This window comes from Sapajus apella, unplaced genomic scaffold (genome assembly GCF_009761245.1).
Source record: "Sapajus apella isolate SASKATOON/1434 unplaced genomic scaffold, GSC_monkey_1.0 scaffold1, whole genome shotgun sequence".
Taxonomy (NCBI): domain Eukaryota; kingdom Metazoa; phylum Chordata; class Mammalia; order Primates; family Cebidae; genus Sapajus; species Sapajus apella.
This window is the reverse complement of record NW_022436941.1, coordinates 7,829,048-7,846,436: the sequence shown is the minus strand read 5'-3', so window position 1 is coordinate 7,846,436 and position 17,389 is coordinate 7,829,048. Positions and strand designations below refer to the sequence as shown.

The window sequence follows — 17,389 nt, the reverse complement described above, 5'->3', positions numbered from 1 at the left end:
ACTCCCAGAGTCCTGATTTTAGGCAGGACTAAAAACAAAACTTTTCGAAGTTAGTATCCACTTTGCCATTGATTCTGTTTTTTGTTTTTTTCTGTCACCCAGGCTGGACTACAGTGGCACAATCATAGTTCACTGTAGCCTCAACCTCCTCAGCTCAAGTGATTCTCTTGCCACAGCTTCCTGAGTAGCTGAGACTATAGGGGCACACCACCATGCCCAACAAATTTTTCAATTTTTTGTAGAGAAGAAGTCTTACTATGTTGCCCAGGCTGGTCTCACACTCCTGGACTCAAGTGATTCTCCCATCTGTGCCTCCCAAAGTGTTGGGATTACAGGCATGAGCCACTGTGACCAGCCTGATTCTGTCTTTTTGAATGAAATGTGTGGCTAGAAGAATTGAGCTCCTGCTCTCTGTACCTCTCTAGTCATACTTTTTTTTTTTTTTTTGAGCAGTCTTGCTCTTTTGCCCAGGCTAGAGCCCAGTGGTGCAATCCTGGCTCACTGCAACCTCTGCCTCTGGGGTTCAAGCGATTCTCCTGCCTCGGCCTACTGAGTAACTGGGATTACAGGCGCCCACCACTGTGCCTGGCTATTTTTTTTTTTTTTTTAGTAGAGATGGAGTTTCACCACCTTGGCCAGGCTGGTCTTGAACTCCTGACCTCATGATCCACCTGCCTCGGCCTCCCGATGCTGGGATTACAGGCGTGAGCCACCGCATCTGGCCCAGTCATACTTTTAACAGCCGTAATAGTAAAACTTTAAAATTAGAATTTGTTCAAATGCCCTTACAGCTCAAATGGAATAAGAATTGGGATTAACTAAAACAGTAAAGAGGTAACAGAAGCTTAAGCTTGTGAGCACAAATTGTGAGTTTTATTTAACTGCAAGTGATGCAACCTATGTAACACATTCTTTTCTCATCCATGTTCTTTAACTGCTAACATTACCTTTACAGAGACAAACATTATCAAATGTGCCTGATTGGTAATTTATTAACTTTATCTGTCAAGTGATAATATTCTGTAGGCAGCTTTTGAAATCATGTTTTGAGAATTTATTTACAACCACTGAACACAGATGGTTTTGTAAAACTGACAAGTAATTACAGGTTCCCTAAACTCACAACATACATATATTTTAATATTTAAATAGCTCATTTTCTTCAAAAGTAATTTTCTACTGCTTTTTCATAAAAATAGACATTTATAATTTTAAAAACCTATATTTAACCCAAATCAAAATTTTTCTACAAATGATACCTCTTTCCAAAAAGTTAAAAAGACATCACAGAATACTGTGATGTTAAACCAAAGTGTCTCGCCACAATAACAGCATTTTACTTTTAAGAAATATTGTGCAGTATTTCCTTTTTAACCTTTTATGCTAGATTTCCACTATGTATATCCTATGTAAACACACCAGATTAATCCTAGTCATTCATATTTATGCAGTAGACTGTTACATGACTAGTTAGCATATAAACTATAATACCATAATTGCAAAAATAACAAAAGGCAATCTTTATGAAAGCTTAAAAAAGCTTTTAATAAAAGGTGACCGAGGCTGCCCTAATTTGCAGTAAAAATTACCTCTTCCTCCTACCTTTCCCCCGCTTTGAATGGTACCTTTTATTGCATGTAATACATAAAGATATTTCTAGCACTTCTACTTAAAGTTAGCCTCTTACATGGCTGCTTTCTTTTCTGATACACTGACTTTATCAGAAGGCACCGAGATTAGACTCCTAAGTAGTTTCAGATTTTTTATCCCTTTTTAGGTTCCTCTAGAATAATTTTCCTCAGAAAAGGATAACTTGAAAAACTTAAGGAACCAGAAGAAAATGAATGAGGTAACACAGCAACTTGAAAACTGTAGCATTCAGAAACTATATTAATAGGCTCCTTGAACATACCACTTAGGACAAAACATCAGAATAACTTTCTGAACATAAATGTAAAAATAGAGCACATTTATTAACAATAAGAAAACTCCTAAGCTTACAGTAACAACATATTAAATCTTACGTAACACATAGCCAAAAGCATTAGAAATTCACTGCCAAATATTCTGATGCACCACCCTGTCTGGCATATACCACTAACATATATAACAAAGTATGGCATTTATTTCACAAAAAGAAAAGACAGTTTCATCACACAAACAGATTTGGAGATTTCAGCTTTGATTAAGTTCTAGAGATATATTTTAAAGATAAAAAAGAAAAACAAGATTCACCCTTCAAATAAAAAAGTCTCTCTCTATATATAATTCATTATTAATACTCTATGCTCTTGCAATGTAAAACATTTAGAAACTTTTGAATTCTAAAAATGTTCATCAGTTAACCTATTTGGCCTTAACATATTCTAAATTCCCTTTCGAGAATCACATTAATGTTTTCAGTCCATCAGTCCAATATGGATGGAACAACTATTTCTTTTTCTTCTTCTTTGGTGGTTCATCCTCAGAGCTGCTGTCTGTGCTGGTGCTGCTGCTACTAGAAGAGCTGGAATCTGAGTCTGAATCAGAGGAGGAGGAAGAGGTTGTGGAGGAGGCTGAGGATGAGGAACTAGAGGAGCTTTCGTCAGTGTCACTGTCCTCTGAGGAGGATGAGGTAGATGTTTCTTCACTTTCTGATGAAGAATCACTGGCTGAACTGTCACTGCTACTGCTACTTGAACTGGTCACACTCTTAGACCTATTAGACAATACACAGTTAAATATATGGGAAGGTGACATGTAATAGAATGTTAAAAGCAATTTCTTTTTTATTTTCTTTTTGAGACGGAGTCTTGCTCTGTTGCCCAGGCTGGAGTGCAGTGGCGCAATCTTGGCTCACTGCAACCTCCGCCTCCCAGTTTCAAGCAATTCTGCCTCAGCCTCCCAAGTACCTGGGATAACACACGCGTGTATCTATGCCCAGCTAATTTTTGTATTTTTAGTAGAGACGGGGTTGCACCATGTTGGCCAGGCTAGTCTTGAACTCCTGACTGAGTGACCCACTTGCCTTGGCCTCCCAAAGTGCTGGGATTCCAGGCATGAGCCATCATGCCTGGCCAAAGGCAATTTTACATGATTCCAATTATATATATATGTATATACTGAAGCTTTGCTAGCATGTTATCCTTTGGTTTGATGTTTTGGGGATTGCCTAACTGTTGTAAACCACACTCCTCTCTTTGTAAGATATTGTTGCTTCAGCAACTTAATTCTCTTGGTTGGAATTCAAGATAAGAATATCTACCATATTATATTTCAGAGGTGATAATGTTAGAATAAAGCTGCAATGTAACAACTGGGTCTATTTAAACCTCATATAGCTTGTTACTATTTCATCATCTTTATTTTAACTACTTTGGACCAGATATGGCTGGCCAACAATTTCCTATTAGTCTATTAACATTTCCTATTTTAAGCCAAAGGAAGACAATTACTTATTGTTTCCAGGTATAAGGACTCTAGAAAGTTGAGTAAAAGGAGAAATGGAAGCAATACAGTCCAGACAGGTTAAAAAAAGGAAGTTATCAGAAAATAGGATTATTTAATTATGAATTGCAATAAGAGACTTCAGATCCAAATCTTATAGCTATTTTAAAATCACCTTTCCCATCCCTCCAATTAGTATTACGTATTATCTGTAAAATACTCCCAAAACCACACATACCTTTTTTTCTTGGTCTTTCTTTCTACAGTGGTTTCTCCAATGCTGATAAACATGAGAGGGGAAAAAAATTCCTGTTAATAGGGTGATTATATACAGCTCAGACAAACCCTTCTGCTATCCCCAAAACCATTTTACACTGGAGAAACATTCTGTATTTTTGTAACATGTAGAGTACAGTAGTTCTTGTTATAAGCAAGTGGAAGGTATGCTATTGTAGGCTGTATATGGTACATGCAGTCAACTTAACCAGCATCTAAGACAGATGTATCTTACCACCTGTATAAAAGTCAGGTATGTTAGTAGTTAAGATAATTAAATTGTTTTAGTCAGGAACTTAAGTTGACATAGCTACATCACTGCTTACTGAATAACAGAACAAAGCAAATAGCACAATAGCTATAATTTGTAGTTTGAGTTCACAGAATCATATAAATAGCCATTTCATAATTTTTCAAAAGCAGCTCTTTAATTTAAAAAAACCTATTTATTTTTCCACAAGCCCCCCCGACTGTTGAGTTATTTACTCCTTAAAGACCAGAAATTTAATACTTCAAGACTACGTTCATTCACATTATTCTTATTTTTTTTTGAGACGAAGTCTCACTCTGTTGCCCAGGCTTGAGTGTAGTGGTGAGATCTTGGCTCATTGCAACCTCTGTCTCCTGGGTTCAAGCAATACTCCTGCCTCAGCCTCCCGAATAACTGGGATTACAGATGCCCATCACTATGCACAGCTAATTTTTGCATTTTTTAGTAGAGACAGGGTTTCACCATGTTGGCCAGGCTGGTCTTGAACTCTGACCTCAGGTGATCTGCCCCCCTTGGCCTCCCAAAGTGCTGGGATTACAGGCATTAGCCACTGCACCTGGCCTCACTCACATTATTTACAAAGAACAAAGTCTGGTAAATCTGAATGAAAGGAACAAACGGCTTGCTGCTGCTATTCTGCCAAACAACATGCGTGCTAAATCAGGTTTTTAAATTAAGCATTAGGCCAGGTGCGGTAGCTCACACTCGTAATCCCAGCACTTTGGGAGGCTGAGGCGTGCAGATCACTTGAGGTCAGGAGTTTGAGACCAGCCTGGCCATGGTGAAACCTGGTCTCTCCTAAAAAAATACAAAATTTAGCCAGGCGTGGTGGCACATACCTGTAATCCCAGCTACTTGGGAGACTGAGGTGGAAGAATTGATTGAACCTGGGAGGTAGAGGTTGCAGTGAGCCGAGATTGTGCCACTGCACTCCAGCTTGAGACAGAGCAAGACCCTGTCTCAAAACAACAATAACAAAACCCCCCAGAATTAATTATATCACCACAGTCCTGTAAATTTAACTTTTTTTTTTTCTTTTTGAGACAGGGTATCACTGTTACCCAGGTTGGAGTGCAGTGGCACGATCTTGGCTCACTGCAACCTCTGCCTCCCAGGTTCAAGCAATCCTCCCACCTCAGCCTCCTGAGTAGCTGGGACTACAAGTGTTTACCACCACCCCTAGCTAATTTTTGCATTTTTTGTACAGACGGGGTTTTACCATGTTGCCCAGGCTGATCCGGAACTCCTGAGCTCCAGCAAGCTGATCAGCCTCCCAAAGTGTGGGATTACAGGTGTGAGCCACCACACATGGCCAACGTTTTTATATTCTGGCCCTCTCTATATTTCCTAGATAATGTTTCTGTCCTTATTGCCTGAGTCTCCAAACATAAATGTGTATTTATGTGAAGTTTTTTACACAATGGAATTACTTACTGAATTGTCAGTTTGGGAGTAAAATAAGAGGGGGATCTTTACGTGTGGGACAAAAAAAAAAAAAACAAGAGAGGGAAGTATACTTCTGGTGTGTTGCCTCACGCCTATACAGTAATCCCAGCACTTTGGAAGGCTGAGGCGAGCAGATCACAACGTCAGGAGATTGAGACCATCCTGGCTAACAATGGTGAAACCCCATCTCTACTAAAAATACAAAAAATTAGCTGGGCTTGGTGCTACACACCTGTAGTCCCAGCTACTTGAGAGGCTGAGGCAGGAGAATGGCTTGAACCTAGGAGGCAGAGGTTGCAGTGAGCCGAGATCATGCCACTGCACTCCAGCCTGGGCAACAGAGTGAGACTCCATCCCCCAAAAAAGAAAAAGTTTAAAAATTCTTCTTTTGAGACAGGGTCTCATTCTGTCACCCAGGCTGGAGTACAGTGGTGCAATTACAGCTCACTCTAACCTTGACCTCCTGGGTTGAAGCAATCCTCCAAGTCAGTATCCCAATTAGCTGGGATCACAGACGTGATCCCGCCACATCCAGCTAACTTTTTTTTTTTTAAGGAACAGAATATTGCTGTGTTGCTTAGGCTGGTCTTAGACTCCTGGCCTCAAGTGATCCTCCTGTCTTGGCCTCCCAAAGTGCTGGAATTACAGGTGTGAGCCACCACAGCTGGACAATATTATAAATTTTAATAACTGTTACATTATTGGTAACGTATATCTGTGTGTGTGTGTGTGTGTGTGTGTGTGTGTATAAGAGTCTCGCTCTATCACCCAGGCTGAAGTGCAGTGGTGTTATCTCAGCTCACTGCAACTTCTGCCTCCCGGGTTCAAGCGATCCTCCTGCCTCAGCCTCCCAAGTAGCTGGAATTACAAGGTGCACACCACCGTGCCCAGCTAATTTCTGTATGTTTAGTAGGGATGGGGTTTTGCCATGTTGGAAAGGCTGGTCTCGAATTCCTGACATCAAGTGATCTACCCACTTCAGCCTCTCAAAGTACTGGGATTACAGGCATGAGCTACTGTGCCTGGTCCAGAAATGCATTTCCTAATGACAGATTTTTTTCTAGTTTATATATCCATAAATAAAAACTCTTCATAGTAGAATGTGACAAGGTTTGACATCAATTAAATTCTTTTTTTTTTTTTTTTTGAGACAGAGTCTCACTCTGTCACCCAGGCTGGAGTGCAGTGGCACAATCTCGGCTCACTGCAACGTCTGTTCCTGGGTTCAAGCAATCCTTCTGCCTCAGCCTCTCGAGTAGCTAGGACTACAGACATGTGCCATCATGCCTAGCTGATTTTTTTTTGTATTATTCATAGAGACAGGGTTTCACCATATTAGCCAGGCTGGTCTTGAACTCCTGACCTCGTGATCCATCCGCCTTAGCCTCCTAGAACACTAGGATTACAGGCATGAGCTACCACGCCTGGCTAAATTCCTATTTTTAAATTTTATTTTTTCAATAGAGATGGCTCTTTGGGAATTAAATTATTTTTAAGTTTTACAGATTTAACCTGGAGAAACCTTAATCTAAATAGAATCATGGGAATGGAAAGACTTCTTACTTGACTATCACTCAATTCTCTGCATTCCTTCTATGTTACATTCCACAAGTCACATAATAATATTATCAGTAAAAAATATTTTTAAATTGACAATTCAATTAGGACCCCCACCAATTTTGCTGGGGGAAAAACCTTAAAAAAATAATTTACTCTCAAAAATCATGGCCAGCTGGGCATAGTGGCTCACACCTCTAATCCCAGCACTTTGGGAGGCTGAGGCAGGTGGATTGCGTGAGCTCAGAAGTTTGAGACCAGCCTGGGTAACGTGGCAAAATCTCGTCTCTACAAAAATAAGCCAGGCATCGTGGTATGCACCTGAAGTCTCAGCTACTTGGGAGGCTGAAGTGGGAGGATCACTTGAACCCAGGAGGTGGACGTTGCAGTGAGCAGAGACTGCACTCCAGCCTGGGTGACACAGTGAGACCTAGTGAGACCGTATCTCAAAACAAACAAAACTATTATGGCCATTTACTTTTTCATTACAAACACCACTATTTTGAAAAACCATCTAGGTTTTTATACATGAGGACAACACGCTGAAGTATGATTAGAGATGGGTGAGAGAGATACCTTTCTTTTGTGAGATTAGAGAAGGTTTGTTGGAAAAGGGGAAGTATAAAAGCAGACCAATAGGGAAGTTCTCATCTAGATTTGTTTTAGGAAAAATTGCATATAAATGTTGATAAACCGGCCGGGCGCGGTGGCTCAAGCCTGTAATCCCAGCACTTTGGGAGGCCGAGGCAGGTGGATCACGAGGTCAAGAGATCGAGACCATCCTGGTCAACATGGTGAAACCCCGTCTCTACTAAAAAAATACAAAAAATTAGCTGGGCATGGTGGCACGTGCCTGTAATCCCAGCTACTCAGGAGGCTGAGGCAGGAGAATTGCCTGAACCCGGGAGGCGGAGGTTGCAGTGAGCCGAGATCGCGCCATTGCACTCCAGCCTGGGTAACAAGAGCGAAACTCCATCTTGGAAAAAAAAAAAAAAAATGTTGATAATCTAGAAATTGGTTATTTACCTATTTCTGCACAACTCTTGAAGAAGTTTCATGTCCACAAATTGGAAGACTGCTGCCTTGAAAGTCTAAATATTTAAGACACTATTATATAACTAATAACCCTTATGAAGATGCTGCTGCTTTTCCTTTTTTTTTTTTTTGAGACAGAGTCTTGCTCCATTGCCCAGGCTGGAGTGCAGTGGCACAATCTTGGCTCACCAAAACCTCCAGCTCCTGGATTCAAGCGATTCTCCTGCCTCAGCCTCCTGAGTAGCTGGGATTATAGGCATACGCTACCACACCCTGCTCATTTTTGTATTTTTAGTAGAGATGAGATTTCACCATGTTGGCCAGGCTGGTCTTGAACTCCTGGACTTATGTGATCCACCTCACTCAGGCTCCCAAAGTGTTGGGATTACACGTGTGAGCCACTGCACCCAGCCAATTTTTCTTTTTATAAACATAAATCATAGCATATTATATATTCTGTTCTCTACCTTCTTTATATACCTGATATATAAAGCTTTCTATGTCAGCTCATATAATCTATCTCTTAATTCAACTGTCATTTCATTGACAGTTGAGGCAATAGAGCAAAATGATTAAGACAATGAATCCGGGGCACAGGCTGCGTGATTTAATGCTTATTTTTTTCTTCTTACTAGCTGTGTGACAATGAGTAAGTCATTCAACATCTCCTTGCTTCAATTTCTTCATATGTAAAAAGACAGTAATACTACCTACCTTAATAGTGTAGATGTCAGGTTTAAATAAGCTAATACTTATAAAGACCCTAGAACAGTGTTTGGCACATAGCAAGCATCCATTAAACATTAGTAATAATATAATTAAAATCTGGAGAACCACCATGAAACATTTAGTCCTTTAATAAATTCTAGAAATATACATTTAAAAATATATTCCTTTGGATAACACATGTAAACCTACCTTTGTTGTAATAATAATCTGTTTTCTTTTTCTTTTAAAGCTTTTTTTAGTTCTGCTGTCCTTGAGGGCCTATGTAGGTATTTTCTTTTTCCTGTGCATTCATAAGTCCAATGTCCAAATTCCAAGCATTTCTGACATCTTACATGTTGCTTATTTGCTTCACTACAGAACAAAAAATAGAATACCAGCCTTAAAATTTTGTCTTGAGACTTTTGCCTTGTAAACTATAAAAATATAAAGGATAAAATAATGTTTACTCTTATGGTCCAGTTCATAAAAATAAACATTTTACTCTTTATGTTAGATTTAATACAACGAAGTATAATAAGTATAATGATATGGTTGCTGTGACCTCACCCAAATCTCATCTTGAAATCTTGAATTCCCGTGTTGTGGGAGGGACCTGGCGGAGGTAACTGAATCATAGGGGCAAGACTTTCCTATGCTGTTCTTGTGATAGTGAATAAATCTCACAAGATCTGATGGTTTTAAAAACAGGAGTTTCCTGCACAGTCTCTCTTTGCCTGCTGCCGTCCATGTAAGACATGACTTATTCCTCCTTGTCTTCTGCCATGATTGTGAGGCCTCCCCAGCCACGTCGAATTGTGAGTCCAATAAAACCTCTTTATTTTTTAAATTGCCCAGTTTGGGTATGTCTTTCTCAGGAGTGTGAAAATGGATTAATACATAAAATAAGTGGTTAAAAGCATAGATTTTGAAGTTAAGAGACAGTTGAATTCAAATCATGGCTCCTCAATTAAGTTCCAGTTAATGACAGACTAGGTCATTCAGGCTACTTTCCAGCTCAGAACTAGAAAAGACTGTCAAAACATTTTTTTTTTTTTTTTTTTGAGGCGGAGTTTTGCTCTTGTTACCCATGCTGGAGTGCAATGGCGCGATCTCGGCTCACCGCAACCTCCGCCTCCTGGGTTCAGGCAATTCTCCTGCCTCAGCCTCCTGAGTAGCTGGGATTACAGGCACGCGCCACCATGCCCAGCTAATTTTTTTGTAGCTTTAGTAGAGACGGGGTTTCACCGTGTTGACCAGGATGGTCTGGATCTCTTGACCTCGTGATCCACCCGCCTCGGCCTCCCAAAGTGCTGGGATTACAGGCGTGAGCCACCGCGCCCGGCCTGTCAAAACATTTTTAACAAGCTTCTTTAAGAATCAGAGAATCAACAAGGGGGTAAAGAATAATCAAGCTGACCAGCTGAAGTGACTCACATCTGTAATCCCAGCATTTTGGGAGGCCATAGTGGAAGGACTGCTTGAGGCCAGGAATTTGAGAACGGCCAGGTATTTGAGAACAGCCAGGCAGGACAACATAGCAAGAATCTATATCTACAAAATTGAAAAAAATTAGCTAGGGCCAGGCACGGTGAGTCATACCTATAATCCTAGCACTTTGGGAGGCCAAGGCAGGCAGATAACTTGAGCTCAGGAGTTTGAGACCAGCCTGGGCAACATGGTGAAACCCTGTCTCTACAAAAAATACAAAAATTAGCCATGTGTGGTAGCACACACCTTAGTCCCAGCTACCTGGGAGGCTGAGACAGGGGGCTCAATTGAACCCAGGAATTCGAGGCTGCAGGAAGCTATGATTATGCCACTGCACTTTAACCTAGGCGACAGAGGGAGATTCTTTTTTTTTTTTTTGAGATGGAGTCTCACTCTGTTGTGTAGGCTGGAGTACAGTGGCACCATCTTGACTCACCACAACCTATGCCTCCCAGGTTCAAGCGATTCTCCCACCTCAGCCTTCTGAATAGCTAGGACTACAGGTGGGCAATACCACACTCGGCTAATTTTCATATTTTTTGTAGAAGTGGAGTTTCACCATGTTGGCCAGGCTGGTCTTGAACTCCTGACCTCAAGTGATCTGCCCACCATGGCCACCCAAAGTGCTGGGAATACAGGCATGAGCCACCATGCAAAGATGGCTGGGTGCAGTGGCTCATGCCTGCATTCCCAGCACTTTGGGAGGCCATGGCGGGCAGATCACTTGAGGTCAGGAGTTCGAGACCAGTCTGGCTAACATGGTGAAACCCCATCTCTACTAATACAAAAATTAGCCAGGCTTGGTGGCGCACATCTGTAATCTCAGCTACCAGGAAGCTGAGGTGGGAGAATTGCTTCAACCTAGGAGACAAAGGCTGCAGTGAGCCGAGATCACGCCATCACATTCCAGCCTGGGCGACAGAGCAATACTTCGTCTCAAAAAAATAAAAAAAAGAATAATTAAAAGAAGATTTGGAAGAAGATGGAAATCCAGAGTTAAGTCAACTTTTATGCTGGTTCTGGCCATCGCAGGAGGGTAAGCATCATGTATTACAAGCTAGAGAGACAAACTGTGTCACTGTTAAGAATGAGGGCTATATCCTAAAAATAAACCCAAGTTTTTACAAACTTCAGCCAACTTCTAGTTACCTAGAAGACTAAGAAAAATCCAGTCCCTGAAATTGGGCTGAGATACAGCCAAGGAAGAAAAACAAGTAAACGAATTGAAAAGGAAGAAATAAACCTGTCATTTCTTATCGATAATGCATTAAGTATACTGCAAATCCTAATGAATCTACAAATAAAATATTTTGAAATACTTAGAATTAAGTGAGTTTAGCAAGGTTTTACATTCAGGTCAGCAAAACAGAATTTTTTTTGAGATGGAGTCTCGCTCTGTTGCCTAGGCTGAAGTGCAGTGGCACAATCTCGGTTCACTGCAACCTCTGCCTCCCGGGTTCAAGCAATTCTCCCGCCTCAGCCTTCCGAGTAGCTGGGACTACAGGCGCATGCTGTCACGCCCAGCTAATTGTATTTTAGTACAGACGGGGTTTCACTGTGTTGCCCAGGCTGGTCTCGAACTCCTGGGCTCAGGCAATCTACCTGCCTTGGCCTCCCAAACTGCTAAGAATACAGGTGTGAGCCACTGTGCCTGGCCCAAGTCAGCCAATTTTTCTGTAAAGAGCTAGGTAGTAAATGTAACAGGCTTTGTAGAACAAGAGGCAAAACTGTAGATATTATATAGATACCCATATAACATAAGAGAAAACAAATTTCCTATTTTGTGGATGAAAATTACAGTATTTGAGTATAATTTTATATAATGGAGGGCTACAAATGAGAAAAATGAAATTCTTCTCTTGGAGTCTAAGATTTCACCCAACTGCGGTTCACAGTTCATGCTCCCTCCCCATCATCAAATTGATCACATATGTACATATATAAACATCATTCTTAGCTTATGAGCCTCCAAAAACAGGTAGCAGGCAGGATTCAGTGACCATGGTTTGTGGAATCCTATATTAAACTATAGAGGCACCATATAAAAATGAATTGTTTCTATATAACAAAAAGTTTTTGTTTTTTGTTTGTAAAGATGAGGTTTTTTTTTTTTTTTAAGATGAGGCCTTATTATGTTGCCCAGGCTGGGTTCGAACTCCTGAGCTCAAGTGATCCTTGCACCTTGGCCTCCAAAAGTGCTGGGATTACAGGCATGAATCACTGCACACAGCCACAAAAACTGTTTAAAATTAACATTTTAATTTAAAAGAAAATTTTTGTAGAGATGGGATCTCACTAAGTTGCCCAGGCTGGCCTTGAACTCCCGGGCTCAAGCAATCTTCCTGCTCTGGCCTCCCAGATTACAGAAATGAGTCACTGCATAAAGTGAACATTTTAAAAGATAGTATTTATAATGTCCTAAAAACTACCAAATACCTAGAAAACAGAGAAAAGATATATGAGGCTTTTTTTTTTTTTTTTTTAATTATTCCTGAGAGAGAGTCTTGCTCTGTCACCAGGCTGGAATGCAGTAGCACAATCTCAGCTCACTGCAACCTGAGCCTCCCAGGTTCAAGTGATCCTCTTGCCTCAGCCTCCTGAGGAACTGGGACTACAGGAGAATGCCACCATGCCCAGCTAATTTTTTTTTTTTTTTTTTTTGAGACGGAGTTTCGCTCTTGTTACCCAGGCTGGAGTGCAATGGCGCGATCTCGGCTCACCGCAACCTCCGTCTCCTGGGTTCAGGCAATTCTCCTGCCTCAGCCTCCTGAGTAGCTGGGATTATAGGCATGTGCCACCATGCCCAGCTAATTTTTTGTATTTTTAGTAGAGACGGGGTTTCACCATGTTGACCAGGATGGTCTCGACCTCTTGACCTCGTGATCCACCTGCCTCGGCCTCCCAAAGTGCTGGGATTACAGGCTTGAGCCACCGCGCCTGGCAAATTTTTTATATTTTTAGTAGAGATGGGGTTTCACCATGTTGGTCAAGATGGTCTTGATCTCTTGACTTCGTGATCCGCCCTCCTCGGCCTCCCAAAGTGCTGGGATTAAAGGCATGAGCCACCGCGCCTGGCTGGATGTGCAAGACTTTTATGCAAAAAACAAATCTTACTGAGATAAGTTAAATACCTATATAAGTAGCTAAACAAATAAAGGGATATACCATGTTCAGAGAATGGAAGTTTCAATATTATAAAAATGTCAGTTATCCCCAAATTCATGTATACATTCAAAGGAATTCCAATAAAAATCCCAATTTTGTTGGGGTGTAGAACTTAACAAGCTCATTCTAAAATATGTACACAGCCAGGCTCAGTGGCTCACTCCTGTAATCCCAGCACTTTTGGAAGCCATGGCAGGTGGATCACTTGAGGTCAGAAGTTTGAGATCAGCCTGGGTAACATAGTGAAAGCCCATCTCCACTAAAAAAAATAATAATAATAATCCGGGAGTGGTGGCATGCACCTGTAGTCCCCAGCTACTTGGGAGGCTGTAGCAGAAGAATCGCTTGAACCCAGGAGGCAGAAGTTACAGTGAACCAAGATCATGCCACTGCACTCCAGCCTGAGTGACAGAGTGAGGCTCCATCTCGAAAAAAAAGTGTACAGAAATTTAAAAGGCCAGTAATAGCCAAAATGCCCTTGTAAAAGAACAAGTAGGGAAGATTTTAATTAAAAAAAAAAAAAGGATAACAGAAAAATAAGATAATATGAAAAGACAGTACAAAAATGGGCCTGGGGCAAGTCACAGTGGCTCACGCCTGTAATCCCAGCACTTGGGGAGGCTGAGGCGGGTGGATTACCTGAGGTCAGGAGTTTGAGAACACCCTGGCCAATGTGGTGAAACTTCATCTACTAAAAAAAAAAAAAATTAGCTAGGCATGGTGGCACATGCCTGTAATCCCAGCTACTCAGGAGGCTGAGGCAGGAGAATTGCCCGAACCCAGGAGACGGAGGTTGCGGTAGGCCGAGATCGCGCCATTGCACTCCAGCCTGGGTAACAAGAGTGAGACTCTGTCTCAAAAAAAAAAAAAAAAAAAAAAAAAAAAAAAATATTATAAAAAAAAAAAAATACAAATTGGTACAACTATTTTGAATAAAAACAAAAACAAAACACAACTATTTATTAGAGTTGAAAGATATGCTTACTCTATGTTACTCTATGGCCCAGCAATTGTACTTGTATGCAATAGAAATCCATGCACAATTATACCAGAAAATATTTACCATATTGCTTTTATGTATTATAGCTTTTAAAATTTTCAAACAGTCACAACCTGACAGAAAAGTTCTAACTCCATTTCAAATAACGTTTTCCTCAATCATTTGTAGGTTGCCAACTTGATTCCTCATCAACCCAGAATATTTTACTGCATATTTTCTGTAAACTAGAACCTTCTCCTATATATCAAAACCAAGAAATTAATGTTGATACATTCCTACTATTTACTCTTTAGGCCACATTTAAGTTTCATCAAATGTCTTAACGTCCTGTATAGCAAATTTGGTTCAATGCTAGAGTTACACTTGTCACATTTCTTTAGTCTCCTTCAGTAGGGAAGAGTTCTTCAGTTATGTCTTGCTTTTCATGATCTTGACACTTTTTGAGATGAGTTTCACTCCTGTTGCCCAGGCTGGAGTGCAACTGCGCGATCTTGGCTCACTGCAACCTCTGCCTCCCAGGTTCAAGCGATTCTCCTGCCTCAGCCTCCCAAGTAGCTGGGATTAGAGGTGCCTGCCACCATACCCGGCTAATTTTTATATTTTCAGCAGAGGCAGGGTTTCACTATGTTGGCCAGGCTAGTCTTGCACACCTGACCTCAGCTGACCCACCTGTCTTGGCCTCCCGAAGTGCTGGGGATTACAGGCATGAGCCACCGTGGCCGGCTATTTTTCTCTTCTGTACTTCCTTCTTCAGGAATACACTTGGTTCTCACTATCCTTAATAGGTCACTTATTTGGTCAATTCCCCTTATGAACCAATTGCCCACTGGTGCCACGGCTGCCTCCTCCTCCATATCCTCTTCACTTCACTTGGGATCTGCACTGCATTGGACTTCCCCACTACTGGAGGTCCTCTGCAACCTGCTGACATCGAAAGCCAGTTCATGCTCCTCTGCAGGTGCTCTCCTGACCCCACATTCAGCTCTAATATTTCAAAGTCAGGCTGACCCTCTGCATAGACACCTAGTGTGCTCTATTCGACCCAATACCTTTGGATTGCATTGTTCAGAAGGGAAGAGGAAGAATTATAAAAATGTTCATAGTATGATGTTTTTCATTTTGAGCACTCACGGCTCAATGCAACCTCAATCTCCTGAGCTCTAGCCATCCTTCCACCTCAGCCTCTCAAGTAGCTGCGACCACGGGGTGCCCCCACTACACATGGCTAATATTTTTAGTTTTCATAGAGATGGGGTATCACTATGTTGCCTAGGCCAGTCTCAAACTCCTGGCCTCAAGCAATCTTCCCACCTCAGCCTCCCAAAGCACTGGGATTGTAGGCAGGAGCCACTGTGCTCAGCAGCATTATTTGCAGCATCCTCAAATTTGGAAGTAACATTAAAGTACAACAGATTTAGTGTAATTTCTTAACATCAGTTTATTGTGTCTGTTGGTTTTACTTATGTATTATAATTTTAGATAATTTACAATTGTTTGTATACTTTAAGTTAATGTGGGGTTTAACTAAAAGATAAATTAGCCATATGTGTATCACCATCAGATTATATATATGTGTGTATTTATATCCACAGATATGACCCCAATTTTGGTTATACCTTATCTTGTATATATTATTTCTTATGTCATTTTCTTTATTTTTTCATTGAAATGGAGTTTTGCTCTTGTTGCTGAGGCTGGGGTGCAATGGCACAATCTCGGCAATTCTCCTGCCTCGGCCTCACAAATTGCTGGGATTATAGGCATGTGCCACCATGCACTGCTAATTTTTAATTTTAATTTTTAGTAGAGACACGGTTTCCCCATGTTGGTCAAGCTGATCTTGAACTCCTGACCTCAGGTGTTCTGCCTGCCTTGGCATCCCAAAGTGCTGGGATTACAGGCATGAGCCACCTTGCCCAGTTCCTTAGCTCATTTTCAGTGTTGGTTTTATCTTGTCTGAGTAGCCTTGGAAATAGTCTTATTTTCACTATGTGTTTAATGATGAATATGTATATCCTTTGTGTGAGAAAAACACAGGGTTTCACTATATTAGCCAGGCTGGTCTTCAGCTCCTGACCTCGTGATCTGCCCACTTCAGCTTCCTAAAGTGCTGGGATTACAGGCATGAGCCACTGAGCTAGGCCTACTCTTTGTATTTTTAGTAGAGACGGGGTTTTTACCATGTTGGCCTGGCTGGTCTCGAATTCCTGAACTCAGGTGATCTGCCCTCCTTGGCATCCCAAAGTGCTGAGATTACCTGCATTACCCAGGTCAACAGCCTCAATTACTTATTTGAATGTTATATAATACAGCTTATACATTGCAAGTAAAGCCACTAGGTAAAATGAGTTCTGACTTAATAGAAAGAAATCGTTACCAAGTTAGTGTTACATATACAGATGGATGTGGCTCAACAAGATTTTAGACCAAGAAAAAAAAAAAAAAAAAAAAAAAGAAACAAAAGAAAGTATAACAGAAATTTGTGGTACAGAATACAGCGGAATATTCATGGTAATAAAAAAGGATAAATTACAGCTTCACTTAACATAAGATATAAGAAGATAGACTCAAAAGAATCCAAATTGTACCAATTTATACAAAGTGTAAAGAGACAGCCAGGTGCAGTGGCTCATGCCTGTAATCCCAACACTTTGTGAAGGTAGGTGGGTGAATCACTTGAAGCCGGGAGTTCGAGACCAGCCTGGCCAACATGGCAAAACTCTGTCTCTACTAAAAATACAAAAAAGTAGCTGGGTGTCGGGGCACATACCTGTAGTCCCAGCTGCCTGGGAGACTGAGGCACAAGAATCACTTGAGCCGGGCGCAGTGGGTCAAGCCTGTAATCCCAGCACTTTGGGAGGCCGAGGCGGGTGGATCACGAGGTCAAGAGATCCAGACCATCCTGGTCAACATGGTGAAACCCCGTCTCTATTAAAAAATACAAAAAATTAGCTGGGCATGGTGGTGCGTGCCTGTAATCCCAACTACTCAGGAGGCTGAGGCAGGAGAATTGCCTA

At 41.2% G+C, this 17,389-nt stretch overlaps 1 protein-coding gene across 1 annotated transcript in view; it reads right to left on the bottom strand.

Moving 5' to 3' along the window:
- Positions 1-847: 847 nt before the first annotated feature.
- ZCCHC10 (zinc finger CCHC-type containing 10) overlaps positions 848-17,389 on the bottom strand; it is a 27,477-nt gene continuing 10,935 nt past the window's right edge. Inside the window, exons 2-4 of the mRNA XM_032253366.1 lie at positions 8,930-9,091; positions 3,665-3,706; positions 848-2,698 (exon numbers count right to left, since the gene is read on the bottom strand). Of these exons, the coding sequence (XP_032109257.1) occupies positions 2,431-2,698; positions 3,665-3,706; positions 8,930-9,091 (472 nt within the window). The 3' untranslated portion in view covers positions 848-2,430. The remainder of the gene's footprint in view (positions 2,699-3,664; positions 3,707-8,929; positions 9,092-17,389) is intronic.